The 16,776-nt window shown below is 44.5% G+C and overlaps 1 protein-coding gene across 1 annotated transcript in view; it reads right to left on the bottom strand.

Moving 5' to 3' along the window:
- Positions 1–16,506, bottom strand: part of ABI3BP (ABI family member 3 binding protein) — a 185,183-nt gene extending 168,677 nt beyond the window's left edge. Inside the window, exons 1-3 of the mRNA XM_063304721.1 lie at positions 16,346–16,506; positions 16,022–16,080; positions 14,670–14,849 (exon numbers count right to left, since the gene is read on the bottom strand). Of these exons, the coding sequence (XP_063160791.1) occupies positions 14,670–14,849; positions 16,022–16,080; positions 16,346–16,506 (400 nt within the window). The remainder of the gene's footprint in view (positions 1–14,669; positions 14,850–16,021; positions 16,081–16,345) is intronic.
- Positions 16,507–16,776: the final 270 nt, after the last annotated feature.

The following is a 16,776-nucleotide window of genomic DNA, read 5'->3' as shown; positions in this document are numbered from 1 at the left end:
GAGGTCCAGCTCTGTACAGTGGAAATGCATTGGAAGTGTTTTATACAAGTTTACATTTACTGAAAGCTTTATCCAGAAGTCATGACAAGAAACTGGATGGGGAATTCTGAGGGTTATCTGCCATTTCTTCTCCAGATTCCAAACACTTAAAACAATTCTGCAAAGTCCTTCAAATTCTAAAGAACAAAATATCTACCATGCTATTCTTGAAATAGGGTCCAGAGGACTCCAGAATGTTTCTTTCTCCTTCACATCATATTGTATTGGCTGTTTAAGGGTTGCTCTGAAAGTTTCTTAGAAAGTAATATCTAAGACTAAAACAAGCTTGTGATGCTCCAAATATATTTGTCCAATGGAACAAGATTAACTACTGGATAACTTCTGGATCTCTCTTGAAACAGACAGAATGTTCCAGGAATAAAACAAGGAATGTTTTATTTCCTTATAGGGTAAACACATACTAGAAAGGAAGCAGTCTATAGGAAATGTATCTTATAGACCAAAAGCTTTATCCAGTAGTCTGCTGACTTTCAGTCTTCTGCTAAAAGTAAGTGGCCAGGAGAATGTAGGAATTATGATGGTAAACAGTCTATCTGACTGGCCAACATGACACTCTCAGGACTGGCATTGCAGTACCCAGCCTTTTTCTTTGAAGAACTTCATTATTCACACTGAAATAATTCAGGAGGGTTGTGTTGCTAAAACAGGAGCTAGTTCCAAGATGTTGTTTTTAAGACTCAAATACAATTAGGGCAAGTGCTAAAAAGATCTATTTTGTATTTAAAAATTAAAACTTGCATAATAAGTGTGATATAAAGTGAATAACCTTACATGCTGGCCAGGAACCCCCAGGTATGAGAGTGGATGTTTTAGTGGGGCCTCTGTGTGTGTGGCCTTATCTTGGGATCTTGGTTTATACTGAGGCTTATTCTCTTAGAATGATTTAGAGGCTTATATACTTCTCCTATAATTATGTTGTAGATATCATACTTGTTAATGACCAAGACATACTGTCAAAGGAGATTCAGCTAGCAATCCTGTCAAAACAATAAAGAGATAGTGTTCCCAGGCAGTACCATCCTAATCTCCTTTCTCTAGGTTGGTTACCCAAAGACATTTTAAACATTTTCTATTTTGTATTCTCTTTGGGAAGAACTGGTGCTCTAATAGTAGAGAAGCTATAATGTACCTGTCCTGTCATAGGCCATAAGAGATCAGTTTTGATTTGATTTTAGAGATGCTGCCTGTATCTCCTCCATAAAGATGATGGTTGGATAATAAAGGACATCTGCAGGAATGAGAGAATTTTAAAAGATGGTGCAAACTCCACCTCATTTGCAACACGGCCTTGCACATGAGGAGCAGTGCTTATGTTGTGATGTCATGTCCATTTTGATGAAATGTTGTGGACAACTCTGCATATGGTTTTTTTAACCGTATGGAGGCATGTGACCTGCTTAGCATCATCCAAATTTTCAGTATGTGATTTTATTTTCAGATTTTATTAAATGTCATTGTTGCTAATATACAGTGTGTAAAATCTGCCACCATTGGACATTTTGCAGTAAATACTAGCGAGGCCTGAAAAACAAGCCTTACCTTTGAAGGCTATTATCTCTCTTCCCACGTTATCTCAAATTTTCACTGCAGTTTGGGCATTATTTGTGGACTGAATTCTATCAGAAAGATTAATATGGTTCTTTCTTTTTGGCATCACTTTCAGAGCTGTAGTTATCCAAAATGCTTGCTTTTTGCTGTTCTAATATTCTTTTGTTGTAATGACAATGCTTATTTATTTATTTATTTATTTACAATTCTCCGTTCTTGCATAGCTTTTCTTTTCTTTTTTTAATTGGCCAATATAGAACTATTTTATTATAAAAAGTGTACTTCTAAATTGGTGTACTTTTAAATTATAACTGGGTAAAATATTCTAGATTTTATGATGACTGTGAATTTATTTTTTTTCATTATTATATGAAACTCTCTGGCAAGTGTTTAATTTGATTTTATAAGTCTGATTAGTTTAATACTAGGAGAAAACATTTAAATGTTTTCCAAATGTCTGGACTTATAAAGTGAAAATGTATTTAAGAAATTAAAAAATATGTATTGGATATTGCTTTAAAAGGAAGGAAAGCCTTGTGCAATGCAATGCTAAGTATGTTTACTCGTAAGGGTCTGCAACCTTAGAAATCCATCCCAGAAAAACATAGATTTAACATTGCCAAAAATAGCTAGAAGGCATTTAAAAGTTCCAAACCAACTGCTCCTCCATTATGAACATTTGTCTAACACTGTTGACTATATAAATACTATGAGTTAATATTTGCTCTGATGTTTGCCAGCAGCTTCTTTGAGGATCTCTAAGGTTTCATGAGTTTTACTCATCAAAAATGGATTAACCTTAAAGTTTTTACCCATGATATTCTGCCTTAAGAATACTAAGGCATGATATTCTGCCTTAAGTACTATTATTGTTGTTATTCTACTGTTTCATTTTTTATTGTATTTTGAACTATTGTATGTCACCCAGAGTCAAAATAAATACTTGTATGTTTTTCATGCATGACAGGGTTGTTCCCATACAAGGGTTACCTTCCTGAAGAGAAATTTCATGAGTAAACTGTTTTATTACTGAAAAGGAACTAATTCTGACTTTCATCTAAATTTGGTTTTCTCTTTCTAACACTTTTGCTACAACATTCTAATTAATTTAGAACTACCTGGACTGGAAAGATAACCAAATGGTAACCAGGGTTAGGCTGCTGTGAGTGACAAAAGGAAATCTAGCAGTTTTCGGGATAGAGAACTGCTCGGGAGGAGGGGTGTTGTCATCCGGGAATCTCTTGTGGCCTTCAGGGGCCATGCTCCACAAGTGACCAGGTGTGAGACTGTTTTTCAAGTTGGGCTCTTGGGAACAGTTGGGGGTGTTGCTAGTGTACCAGCCTCCCTGCTGCATAGCAACCTCCCTGCCTGAGCTGCTGGAGGCCATCTCAGGGTTGGCGGTGGAGTTCCCCTGGCTTATGGTTCTGGGGGACTCCAACCAGCCGTCCCTGGGGCGGCCCTTGGAGGCAGCTCAGGAGTTCTTGACCACCATGGTGGCCATGGACCTGATTCAGATTATTCGAGACCCAACTTGGGACAGTGGCCTCACTCCGGACTTAGTTTTCTTGTCGGAGCAATGGCAATGTGATCTGAGGGGAGAGTTACAGCTATCCCCACTGTCATGGTCAGATCACGCCCTGGTGAGCCTGTGATTCTCCTATGCCGCCCCATTCCACAGGGAGGCAGGACCTATTCTATTGGTCCGCCCCTGGCAACTAATGGTCCCAGTAGGGTTTCAGAGGGAGCTGGGGATTATACCTGAGGGTCTACTGCATGGTCCAGTGGAGGGCCTGGCTGCTGCCTGGAATAGGGAGGTGGCTGGGGCCTTGGACAGGATCGTGCCTGTGCAGCCTCTCTTATCCCATCGAACCCGACACTCCCTGTGGTTTACAGAGGAGCTGAGGGTTCTGAAGAGGATTAAGAGATGCCTAGAGAGCCGCTGGAGGAAGACAAAGACCGAATCTGACCGAACACAAGCTAGAGCTGCAATTAAGGCCTACCTTTTGGCAGTAAGATCAGCAAAATGTTAGTATTTCTCAGCTCTTATTGCATCTGCAGAATGCTGCCCGGCGGCCCTGTTTAAGATTACCTGATCCCTCTTGTGGAAGGGGGACTTAGAGATCCATCTTCAGGGCTGAGCTGAGGAGTTCTCTAGGCATCTGTAGGATAAAATCGCTCAGATTCGCTCCAAGTTAGACTCTGAGCATGAGGCAGTATCTGTGGAGATGCCCGGGGAATGTTCTTACTGTTATCCGGGAACAGTTTGATCCTGTTGAGCCCAAGGAAGTGGACAGGATCCTCTGGACTGTAAACACCACCACTTGTCAATTAGATCCATGCCCCTCCTGGCTGGTGAAGGCAGCCTGGGAGGTGACATGTGGTCGGGTCCAGGCGATGATAACTGCATCCTTGAGAGAGGGGGTATTTCCAGCATCTGGTTCACCCCCTCCTCAAGAAACCACCACTGGATCCCAGCGTACTGGACAATTTTCACCCAGTCTCCCACCTCCCCTTTTTGGGGAAGGTGGTTGAGAAGGTGGTGGTGTTGCAGCTCCAGAGGATCCTGGATTAAATGGATTATCTAGACCCCTTTCAGTCAGGTTTCAGGCCTGGTTATGGGATGGAAACAGCATTGGTCGCACTTATGGATGATCTCTGGCGGGAGCTGGATGGAGGCAGTGCATCCATCCTTGCTTTCCTTGATCTCTCAGCAGCTTTTGATACCATCGACCATGGTATCCTTTTGGGTCGGCTCAGAGAGTTGGGGATGGGCGGCATAGTCTTGAGCTTGTTCACCTCCTTCCTCCAGGGCTGGTCCGAATTGGTGTTGATAGGGAAGAGAGATCGGCCCCATGGCCCCTTCTTTGTGGGGTGCCACAGGGTTCGGTTCTCTCCCCTCTCCTATTTAATATCTACATGAAACCGCTGGGTGAGACCATCCATCACCACGGGATGAGGTACCATCAGTATGTTGATGATACTCAGATATATATCTCCATCCTGGGTGAAGTAAGTGATGTGGTCAATGCCCTTTCTCGGTGCCTGGGGGCTGTGGGGGCCTGGATGGGGAGCAACAGGCTTCACCTGAACCCTGGTAAGACGGAGTGGCTGTGGATTGATGGCTCCTCGGTATCCGGGAAGTTGTCATCTTTAGTTCTGGATGGGGTTGCACTGCCCCATTCAGAACCCGTACGTAACTTGAGGGTCCTCCTGGACTCACGACTCCTGCTCAAAGAACAGGTGGCAGTCGTGGCTAGGAGGGCCTTTCCACAACTTCAGGTTGTGTGCCAGTTATGCCCTTTCCTGGATCAAGATGCCCTCAGGACAGTCACTCATGCCCTGGTCATCTCCCATATAGACTACTGCAATGTGCTTTACATGGGGCTACCCTTGAAGAGTATCCGGAAGCTACAGCTGGTCCAGAATGTGGCCGCATGGACAATCTTGGGTGCCCCAAGATTTGCACACATAACACCTTTCTTGTGTGAGCTGCACTGGGTCCCAGTTTGCTTCCGGGTCCAATTCAAGGTGTTGGTCATCACTTTTAAAGCCCTACATGGCATGGGACCAGGATACCTGAGGGACTGTCTCATCCCTATCACATTGACCCACCCCACCCGGTCATGCAGGGAGGGCATGTTACGGACCCCATCTATAAAGAATTCCATGTAGCGGTGTCTTGGAAGTGTGCCTTCTCTGCTGTAGCGCCCGCCCTTTGGAACATCTTTCCTCCAGAGGTGAGACAGGCCCCCTCGGTCCTGGAATTTTGCAAAAGATTAAAGACCTGGTTCTGTCTGCAAGCTTGGAATGGGAGGGGGAATAATTACACCTTGGGATGGCTAGCACCGTAAAGTGATTATGAGGGGCCTATTAAACTCAAGGACTGATTAAGATCTTTTCGCCATGTGGACTTTATTATATTTGTACTTTTACGGTATTTTGTAATGTAATGGTTTTATATTTTAATCCTGTTTTATTGTAAGCTGTCCAGAGCTCCCCTGTAGGGGTGAGATGGGTGGTGAATAAATTTGTTAAATAAATAAATAAATAGAGATGTTATTTATGTCAGCAACCCAGAATTGCTGGTGTTTAGTGGGCAAATACACACCGCTCCAGTGTGAGGACAGCTCACTAATTAGGTTTGCTTGTTTGTTTTAATTTATGAGCCACCAACCCTTAAGTGATTCTGTGTGGTTTACGGTGAAAAAACATATAAAGAATACAACAGAGTGGAACAATGAATATACCAGGACTAAACCAAAACAGACCAAAGCAAAAAAAAAAAAAAAGTGTGTGTGTGTATGTGTGTGTGTGTGTGTCCATAATCACCCTGTTCCCAAAGCCTGGGAGAATCTTCAGTGATTTTCTGAATAACAGAAAGGTGGGAGACTTTGTGATGCCTTCACCTGTATTTCAGTGTCTTTTTGCAGCTGAGACAGCATGAACTCTGGAAGTCATGTTTTCCTAATATTCTGCCTCAAGATGCTGTTTGTAGGCAATGCAGGGCATGTTAATATGCATAAGAGAGATGGCATGAAATGACCTGTTGCATGCTGGCACTATGTTTTACAGGGCTGTCAGACTCTGAATTGCAGGAGGTCATGACCTTGCAACTCAAGAGGCAACAAGCTCTCAGATATCTTCAGATCAGGCTCAGAAAGAACAAGACCTCTTGAAGAATAAGCCTACAAATCTGGAGCACTCAGATAACCAGCTATCTTTTGTGAAGCACAGCAGCAGGCTAAGTCACTTGACCTAGAGCCTGAGTAGGAAAAGATCCCTAGCTCTCCCACCCATGGAAAGATCAAATGAGGAAAACAGACATATTCAACAAGTGTCATGTTCGCCGTTTCAATGTCTTTGATGCATCGTAACGTTTCGCATGTCATTAATTGGATGCGTGTTTCATCTCTCTGGGGAACAGTTATCTTTTAGCTTTGCTTTGGAATGTATTTGTCTTATCTACTGCGCTCAAGGTTACTTTCCCAGGCTAGCAACTCTGACGATTGCTAGCACCTGTGCCGGGCGGGGCTGTTACGAGGGAGGCGGGATACGTTTGCACCAAGGGTTTAAGTTTGTATTTGGCGCGCTTTTGCTCATTCTCAGCTTTCTTTGTATTTGTCTTTAGTTCTCTAATAAATCAGATTTCATTTAGCAGCCTCTTGTGAGTCTGAGTATTTGGGCTAGGGCAATCATTACATAAAGCTGAGAATCTAAGATCCTAACCCCGCTGGCCCCTGTCCAGGAAAGACCAGTGTCTAACCCTGTGAGGGAGAGAGCCCGCGATGACCGAACCCGACATCATGATGATGGAAGAAGGGGAACCGGACTCGACCGTGAGGCAGTCCGGCCGACCGTCCCAAGGTGGGGAGCTGTCAGCCATCCGGGAAGAGGCGAGCTCCGAGTCGGAGAGTGAAGCCGGGGGGCTGAAAACGGCCCCGGAGACCACCGTAAATTCTCCGGGCGAGCTGCTCACCTGGGATGAGACCCAAGGAGATGCCACCGTAGCGGGGGGCCCATCCTGGAAGCAGAGATACCCATTATCCCCCAACGTGATGCAGGTGCAGCCAACGGAGGGCTCACCCACTCCGGATCGGATCCGAGTGCTGGAGTCCAAAATGGATTCGTTGGAGGCTATACTGAAACAGCTGAGCTTGGATGTGACCTCGTTGCGAGAGGTCCGGGAAGAATCAAGCCAGAGGCATTCAACCCCTTCTTCCCAGGGGCGGTCCCCGGAACGGCGACGGGTGGTGCGGAGGCGCGAAGGGGACCAGTCGGTCCAGATGGAAATCGCAGCATCACCAGGGCGATCGCCCCGGGGCCCCGTGCCGCCCCGAGCCAGGGAAGCACCAGCCGCAGCAGCACCAGTGGTGGGGCGCAGCCCGGCGGGAGGCGGCATGCGAGACTTCCCTGTCAAGTTTGATGGGGACCCGACCAAACTCTCGTTCTTCCTGACGAATGCGAAAGCTTACATGGAAGAATGGGGGGCGTTTTTCCAATCGGAAAAGGCAAGGATCATCACCATTGCCACCAAACTGAAGGGGAGGGCGGCAGACTGGTATGTCCAGATGTGCCAGTCGGAAGCGCCTGAACTGGAAAGTTTCGATGAGTTCCTCTGGGCGTTGAAACAACACTTCGAGGACCCCTTAGCAAAAGAGAGAGCAAAGCGAGCCCTGAAGGAACTCAAGCAGGGGTTCAGATCAGTCGCAGATTATGCTCTGGAGTTTAAAGCGCTAGCTGGGAAGGTGGATGACTGGTCCCAAGCAACCATTATCGAGCTCTTCAAGGATGGCTTGAATACAGAGGTGCTGCGCTGGTCCCTGGGGAGGGACGACCCATACACGCTGTACGAATGGATCCTGCTGGCGGGGAGGGCTGAACATGCCCAGGAGATCTTTGCCCAGCGGAAGACCGCCAAGTCGGGGCGGGAGGGGAAACCCAGCCGCCCAGTGAGCACCGGGGGGAAACCGGGACAACGACCCTGGGACGAGGAGCGGGAGAAGCGGTACGCAAAAGGCTTGTGTTTGAGATGTGGTAAGGAGGGGCATCGAGTGGCAGCATGCCCGAAGGCAAAGGGGGAGGAACGGCCCGGGAAACCGTCGGCGAAGTCCCCTGCATTGCCGAGGAAGCAGAAAGCCGCGGTGGCTGAAGCCGAGGGAGACGATGTGATGTTCTACGACATTGAAGGGGAGACCGAAATCCTGCAGCCGGCGGGAAACGCCAGCCACCTGCTCTAAAGGGCGCCGCTGGGCAGGTGGTAGAGGAAGGGCGCGAGCCTTCATCGGTGAGTGGCAGTTACCGCATTCTCACGGTGAAATTGAAATTGGGCTCCCAATCCAAGACTGTAGAAGTATGGGCCATGATTGATTCAGGGTGTTCCCGGTGTCTTATGCACCCCGACGTGGTAGCGGCTTTGGAGCTACCCATTTTCCCTTTACAACGACCCATCGCTTTTACTCAACTGGATGGGTCCATGGCAGGGGGCAAACCGGTCACCCATTTTACAGGGCGCGTAGCCTTGCAACTGGGCAGCCACCAGGAAGGGTTGTCTTTTGTCGTGGCTCCTGTGGGGGGACCCTTGGTGGTGTTGGGGGTACCCTGGTTGGTGCAGCAAAACCCCCAAATAAACTGGGTTTACCGAACTATCACGTTTAGGGATGGGTTCTATCAAGCGGCCGAGGGGAAGGGTGCCCCAGAGGAGATGGTGGGGGTTGCGGCAGCTGCGACTCCGCCTTACCCGGTCCCTCCTCTGGAAGGCTTGCCGGCCGAGTACAGGATGTTTGCTGATGTATTCGGTGAAAAGGAAGCCGACCAGTTGCCCCCCCATCGAAAGACGGACTGTGCCATAGAACTGCTGCCCAACACCCAATTGCCCAAGCCAAAGATTTATTCCATGACACAAAAGGAACTGACTCTGTTGAGAGACTTTGTGGACAAAAATCTGGCGCGCGGATTCATTGAGCCGGCGAATTCACCGGTGGGGGCGCCGGTGCTTTTTCGCCCAAAAAAGGATGGGACATTGAGACTTTGTACCGATTTCCGCGGATTAAATGCCGTCTCAATTTCCAACAAATATCCCTTGCCATTGATCAAGGACATGTTGTCACATCTGGCCAAGGGAAAGATCTTCTCTAAGCTTGACTTAAGAGAAGCCTACTATCGTGTACGAATCAAGGAGGGGGATGAGTGGAAAACTGCATTCAATTGCCTGTTGGGAGCTTTCCAGTATAAGGTGTTACCATTCGGTTTGGCTGGGGCCCCTGGGGTATTTATGCAATTAATCAATGAGGTACTGCATGAACATCTGTTTAAAGGGGTACTGGTGTATTTGGATGATGTATTGATTTATACTGAAACCATGGAAGAGCATGTGGCTCTGGTAAGGAAAGTATTGTGTAAACTCAGATCAGCTGAATTGTATGCCAAACTGTCTAAATGTGCCTTTCATCAGACCCAAATTGACTACTTGGGGTATAGAATTTCAGATAAAGGCATAGAAATGGACCCTGCCAAGGTGCAGGCTATCATGGACTGGGAGAGTCCCCGCACCCGCAGGCAACTGCAAAGTTTCCTGGGGTTCAGCAACTACTACAGATTATTCATAAGGGGGTTCGCTGAGATTGCCTTGCCACTAACTGAACTGCTTCGAACAAAAGGGGTGGGAGATACTCGGAGAGTCAAAAATCCCGGGGCGCTGTTGCGCTGGACGCCTGCTTGTCAAACGGCGTTTGAGCGGCTAAAAGCAGCTTTTGTCAAAGAGCCCATTTTACAGCATCCTGATCCCTCAAAGCCGTTTGTAGTACAGGCAGATGCCTCCGATTATTCCATTGGGGCATTGTTGATGCAACAAGACGGGACAGGATGCCTCAAGCCCTGTGCCTACTTGTCCCGCAAATTCTCCGAGACTGAGAGACGTTGGCATGTCTGGGAAAAGGAGGCGTTTGCAGTAAAAGCCGCGTTGGAAGCTTGGCGGCATCTGTTAGAGGGGGCAAATCATCCCTTTGAAGTATGGACTGATCATAAAAACTTGGAGGCGCTTAGTGCCCCTCGAAAACTGAGCCCCAAACAGGTCCGTTGGGCTCAATTTTTCAATCGATTCAATTTTCAATTGAAATTTATTCCGGGGAAAAAGAACTTTTTGGCTGACGCCTTGTCAAGGCAACCTCAGGACGCTGGGGCAGCGCCAGAAGTGGTTAGCACCCTATGGACGGCGCCCCAATTGGGCATGCAGGCTGTGACGCGAAGCCAAACGCGCGCGCAGCAGCCGCCCACCACGGACGCTGCCCAGCCAAGCACTTTGTCAATTCCCTCCCAGTTGCAACAAAAGTTTCTTAAAGAACTGAAAACGGATACTTGGTTGCTTGCGAATAAAGACAGTGTTACTTTTGACAGAGGCTTCGCTTGGAAATCTAACCGCCTTTATGTTCCTGAAAGCCTCAGAAAAGATGTGTTACTACGTTCACACGATGACAAACTCGCCGGTCACTTCGGGTTTGTAAAAACCTTGCACCTGGTTCGGAGGCAGTTTTGGTGGCCCACATTACGTAAAGATGTCAAAGACTACATTGCCTCCTGCACTGTTTGTGCAATGTCTAAACGCAAGGTGGGCAAGCCCCAGGGCCTTCTGCAGCCGGTGGCCGCCCCTTCTTCCCCTTGGGAGGAAATCTCCATGGACTTTATTGTAGAACTACCACCCAGCCAACGCAAAACGGTCATTTGGGTGGTCAAAGACTATTTCTCTAAACAAGCTCACTTCATCCCTTGCGTGTCCATTCCGTCGGCACGTCAATTGGCTCGCCTATTTCTTGTACACGTGTACAGGCTACACGGATGTCCCTCCCGCTTGATTTCGGACAGAGGTACACAATTTACCTCGCAATTTTGGCGGGCGTTCCTCAAACTGTTAGGCACGAAGCAAGCCCTGTCCACGGCTTGGCATCCTCAGACGGACGGGGCCACTGAGGCTGTAAATTCTACTCTGGAGCAGTACCTTCGAGCTTTTGTGAATTATCAGCAGGACAATTGGGTAGACCTCCTACCGTTTGCTGAAGTGGCTTACAACAATGCAGTGCATCAAAGCACTGGCCAAACCCCATTTCGGGTAGCCCAGGGTAAAGACTTTGTACCTATCCCTGATCTACCGCAACCTCCTGCAGGATCAGCCACTCCAGATGATTGGACAACGCAACTGGCTGACTCCTGGCCAATGATTCAACAGGCATTAGCTGATGCACAAGCGGATTATAAACTGTATGCTGATCGAAAGCGGGCCCCCCAACCTGCATTCCAAGTCGGGGACTCGGTGTACCTTTCCACTAAGTTTCTCAAGTCATCACAACCTTCAAAGAAACTTGCGCCTAAATTTGTGGGTCCTTTCCCGATTACCGCTCAGATTAACCCTGTGACTTTTAAACTTGACTTGCCTCATAACCTCAAACGCTTACCCCTGTTTTTCATTGCAGTTTGCTCAAACCGACTATTCCTTCTGACCGCTGGCATCGCCAACCTCCACCTCCAACCCCCATCATGATTGACGGTCAGCAACACTTTGAAGTTAAAGAAATTTTGGATTCTAGACGCCTTCGCAATACTTTACAATATTTAGTTCGTTGGAAACATTTCCCTCATCCAGAGTGGGTTGCTGCACCAGATGTGGCTTCCCCTGTCCTGGTGGCCCGTTTTCACTCTGCTTATCCCACTAAGCCGGGTCCCTAGGTGTATTTTTAGGGGGGCGGTATGTCATGTTCGCCGTTTCAATGTCTTTGATGCATCGTAACGTTTCGCATGTCATTAATTGGATGCGTGTTTCATCTCTCTGGGGAGGATGGGAACAGTTATCTTTTAGCTTTGCTTTGGAATGTATTTGTCTTATCTACTGCGCTCAAGGTTACTTTCCCAGGCTAGCAACTCTGACAATTGCTAGCACCTGTGCCGGGCGGGGCTGTTACGAGGGAGGCGGGATACGTTTGCACCAAGGGTTTAAGTTTGTATTTGGCGCGCTTTTGCTCATTCTCAGCTTTCTTTGTATTTGTCTTTAGTTCTCTAATAAATCAGATTTCATTTAGCAGCCTCTTGTGAGTCTGAGTATTTGGGCTAGGGCAATCATTACAACAAGGTTCCTCAAAACAAAAAGGGGCATAAATCAGGAAAACAAGACCTTGGGGTCAGACTTCAGTTGACAAATAATTTTTGATCCCTGGACATGACTGTGTGTGTTGCCCTGATTTTTTCACTGACCTTTGAACTGGTACATGACTACCTTCAGCTCTGAATCCTGGATCTTGGACCTCTCTGCATAGAACCCTGATGTAAACTTGTTTTCCTGAGCTTTTCCATTCCTGCACTGTGATAAACCACCATACAGACCTTTTACCTAACTCTGAACTCTTGCCACTTGTAATGGCTGGCTCTTATAACTCCAATTGGTTCTGCTAGTTTCTTGTGTGACCACCCACTTCAATCTGATTACTGACCTCTTTGCCCACCCCTCTGTCCTCTTTTGGCTATAAGGGAGGCTGGAACTCTGGCTTCTGCAGCCACTTTCTTTAAGCTAGTTCAACTGACTGATAGATCTAAAGTGTATGAAGTCTTAATGCATGTGATTGAAAGAACTCAGCTTTTGTATATCTATAGTTTCCCTTTCCACGGCTGCTGTTCACAGGGAAGCTGTGGCTCCTTGCTTTCTTTCCTTATGTTATATTCATAGCCCTCACAGTGATCCCCACAGCTAAACTCCTTTCTCAAACTTCATAAGCACTTATTTCCTGGATGCATCTCAACTATAAAAATATGGATGACCCAGATGGATGACTCAGCCAAAAGATATAAAAAATCCTAAATCTTTGTTGACATCAGTTGACCTGTAGTTTCAATGAATAAAAATTTCAAGCAATCAATAATATGACAGGAAATTAAAAAAATGACACTGAATGGAATAATCAGAGCATCATGTACACCAATGTTGGCTGGGGAATTGTGGGAGTTGAAGTCTACACCTCTTAAAGTTGCCAAGTTTGAAAAACACTGGTGTACATCAATTGAAGGAGGCTTTTCACATGCTGGATAATGTTGGGAAGGGCTGAAATTTTAGCTGAAAGAAAAACAAATTGTGACTTCAGAATGTTGCAGCAAAGTCCTTCAACATAGGAAGCCAGGAAGGCTAAGCAACAGGTCTGAATTTACTTTGGTTTACCTGCACCTTTACACTGACAGAGGGCAATCAATTCTCCAATATGGCTTTACTCCAGTTTTCAACAACAATTATTTTCTGTGAGACTTCACTTCAGTCTCACTGAAATCCCACTTCAGATCTAGAAGCCATGTTAAGATATGGGGAGTCAGTTAGTCCTTGTCCAGTGAGTCTAGCAGCAGCTAATTAGTGCAAAATACAAGGATCATAGGATGACTGTACTGAAAGTTGTACACTGATTGCCAATTGCTTACCAAGCAATTTAAGGCACTAAGTCCTAAATGGTTTGGGACTGGACTATTTGAGGGACTGCCTCCGCTCCTATGATCCTGCCTGGTTACATACATCAGCCTAAGTCCTTTTGAAGAGCCTTCTTCCAGAAGTTCTTTTATTAGGTACTGAGAGGGCTTATATAGCTCCTGAATTATGAATTGTACTCCCCAAGGTCTCACTCTCTCAATATTCAGAAAAATGACAAAAACCCACCTCTTCCACAAGTATGCAACTGCTAACTGATTTTAACAATTCTGACTTTTACTTTACTTCTGATTTTAATTATGGTGTTCCTTTTTTAAAATTTTTTTTTTAATTTTGTAGTTGTGGTTGTATGCCACCTTGAGTGTTGCGTGGACAGAAAGGCAGGATACAAACTCAACGAACAAAGTTATATACAGTAATTCAAGCAGAACAGCTAAATTATGTATATAGGAATATTTTCTTTGACATGTAATGCATATTATTTTGAATTTTGATTCTATACTGAAATTAATGTTGATAACAGCTGAGAACAGCCAAATTGTAAAATTGGCCCATGATTCAGTACTGTGAACAATAAAATAAAATAACAAAATATTTTAAAATGATCTAATTAGGACTATCAAAGCTGGATTGCAAAAATCTGGATGATTACTAGAGGGCAGCAAACAGGGTGTTCTGAATTTCTCAATGCCATCTAGTAGTTAACCAGGTAAGTTGCAGCCCAGATCTGCTGATTCTAATCTAATATTAAGTCTAAATCTAAATTTGCTTCTTGTGATTAAGGCTAAATCTTGTAACATTAGTTACAGATCAACAACTGACCAACATGCAGTCATATTTTTAAAAAGCTGTGTAGTTAACTTACTAACATTTCCATTACTGTCAAATTAGCCTGTTTCATTTACATATTCAGGAATTTTGAAAAACATCAGTAATTGGAAACATGCAAACAAACATCTTTCAGAATATATAGAAATAACTGTATCGGCAACACACTTTGTTTCTTTTCCTTTCAAAGCTCTCATCTATCCCCTAGCCCAAACTACAAGAAAATATATGTTCAATTTGTGCAATTGTTTTTCTAAAACAATCTGTAAATTGTAAATAGCCTTACCAACTTCAGTAATGTACGTTTTCCCATTAGATGGTAGGGGAATATACTGGTTAGAGAAGAAGCTGCTTCCGTACCCCAGGATGAAGCCTTCCAGTTTAGTGCTTGGACCTGGACGAATGTATCTCATGCACACGGCATCACTGGTTGCGTTGATCTGAACTTTCAGGCTTTCTTTCTTGACTTAATGTGGCAAAAGAGCAGGAGAAAGTAAGATGTTACTAAAGAGTAAAATACTTCGTACAGATATGCACCATCTATACAAAGTGGCTGAAATTACACAGCAGCTGGTTTGCCTTATTTGCAATGATTCTTTAAAAAGGGTCTTCAAAATTTACTTTTATTGTAGCTCTTCTCAGTGTGAACTGTCTAAAAGTAGGACTGGTAGTAGTAAGGCCAAGGCTGAGTTTGTATATGCTATTCATTAAACTGAGAGACATAGGTAATTATGCTGCCATTCAATCATATGCTGTACCAAATAGTACATATTATTTTCAAAATGCTGACAATCTTTAAGAAATGCAGCAACCAGATAGTGACATATAGTCTCCACACAGTCAGTTTTAGAAATTTCTTGAATTATTCTGCAATATATTTACTGATCATACTCATTAGCTATATTTCCTATCACTGGGGTGCTCAAAATAATATGTAAGCAATAAAAACTAAAACAATGCATGTACAAATTAAAGTGGCAGGAGGTTACAATTACAAGTGTTAGCCAATAGTAACATGTTACTGGACTGGAGGTTTTCATGATTCAAAATCTGATTGAGAAATCTGGTCACTGTTAGCTGTTGAAATTATTTATCAGTCTGACACATTACACTGTCCAGAGGCATTGTTGTAATTCACAGTAACCTTACCCAGTCAGACATAAACATCCATAAACTATACTATCATGTACACCACAAGTCATCAAAGCCTATATACTAATAGCAAATAGCAGGTGGTAAATTATCCTTCCGAACAATGTTCTTGTCATGAAATATGTGTAATTCAATCCATCTGTAAATGTTACTGTGTTAGCCAAAAGCATTAAAAGATGATATTAAGCTCACTTAGTATCCGGATTCAAGCCAAAATATATTCATAGGTTCAGCACTTTGCCGTGCATTCTCTTGCTAAAGCACAACATCAACATTATGAATATATGCTGTATTTAAAAGAACAATGGGACTATTATATGCGCTGATAAATACGCTAAGAAAATTCAGTGCTGGTTATTTCCTAGAGTCAAGAGGTCTTAGTTCCCTTTTTTATTTTTTGGAACATACGAGATATCTTTTGATGGAGAAGTTAAAGTAAGGCCATACCACATATGGTAGTTTTTTTCTTTTTCTTTTAGTTTTTACCTTGCTGAGTTTCTATAAAAATATACCAGTTCTTTGTCTTGTCATGGGTCATGCAAAACCTTAAAATACCAATAAAGTGATCTTGTTTAAGTCACTAAATAGAATGAAATGATATACGAAGTAACAATTCTGGAATGTATCAGTATATACAATATGGGACAGAGAAAAGAAACAACAGAAGTAATTTTGAATATATAAGACTTTGTTTTCATAAATGAGCAAGAACGATACATGTTTTTTGGGGGTCTGAGAAAGTTTGCTTGGGAAATGCTGGATGTTCACATCCTATGTTTATGGGTTTTTTGCTTCCCACAATCAATATACCTCTTCTTATTGCATTTTGGATACAACTGAGCTGTGCAAAAAGCATTAAGTGTTTTTGTATCTTTCTGGTCCTTTAAGGTTTCTTGGCTACGGGCATCTCTATGCAGTATGCCATTTTCATGACAAATACCCTCAAGAGCAGGGGATGATCCATGAGCCATTTTCTGAAAAGTAAAGGCCGCTGCATTTTGTATCAAGTGCAGTTTTCAGGTAGACTTCAAAGGCAGTGAATTGCAGAAATCCAACTCATGAGTTACTATAGCTAGATCATTCTGCTCTAGGAAGGGCTGCAACTGAGCCATCAACCTGAGCTGGCAAAGATACTTTTGGCTTGAAAAAGCCATCTTGCTGCTAATAAGTTAATGGTTAGCAGAATAAATCCTCAGATACCTAAGAGTAGCCAGCTAGTTGAACCTATTATTAAAGGTTTC

Source organism: Candoia aspera, chromosome 5 (genome assembly GCF_035149785.1).
Source record: "Candoia aspera isolate rCanAsp1 chromosome 5, rCanAsp1.hap2, whole genome shotgun sequence".
Classification (NCBI taxonomy): Eukaryota; Metazoa; Chordata; class Lepidosauria; order Squamata; family Boidae; genus Candoia; species Candoia aspera.
This window is presented reverse-complemented; position numbering and strand designations above follow the sequence as displayed.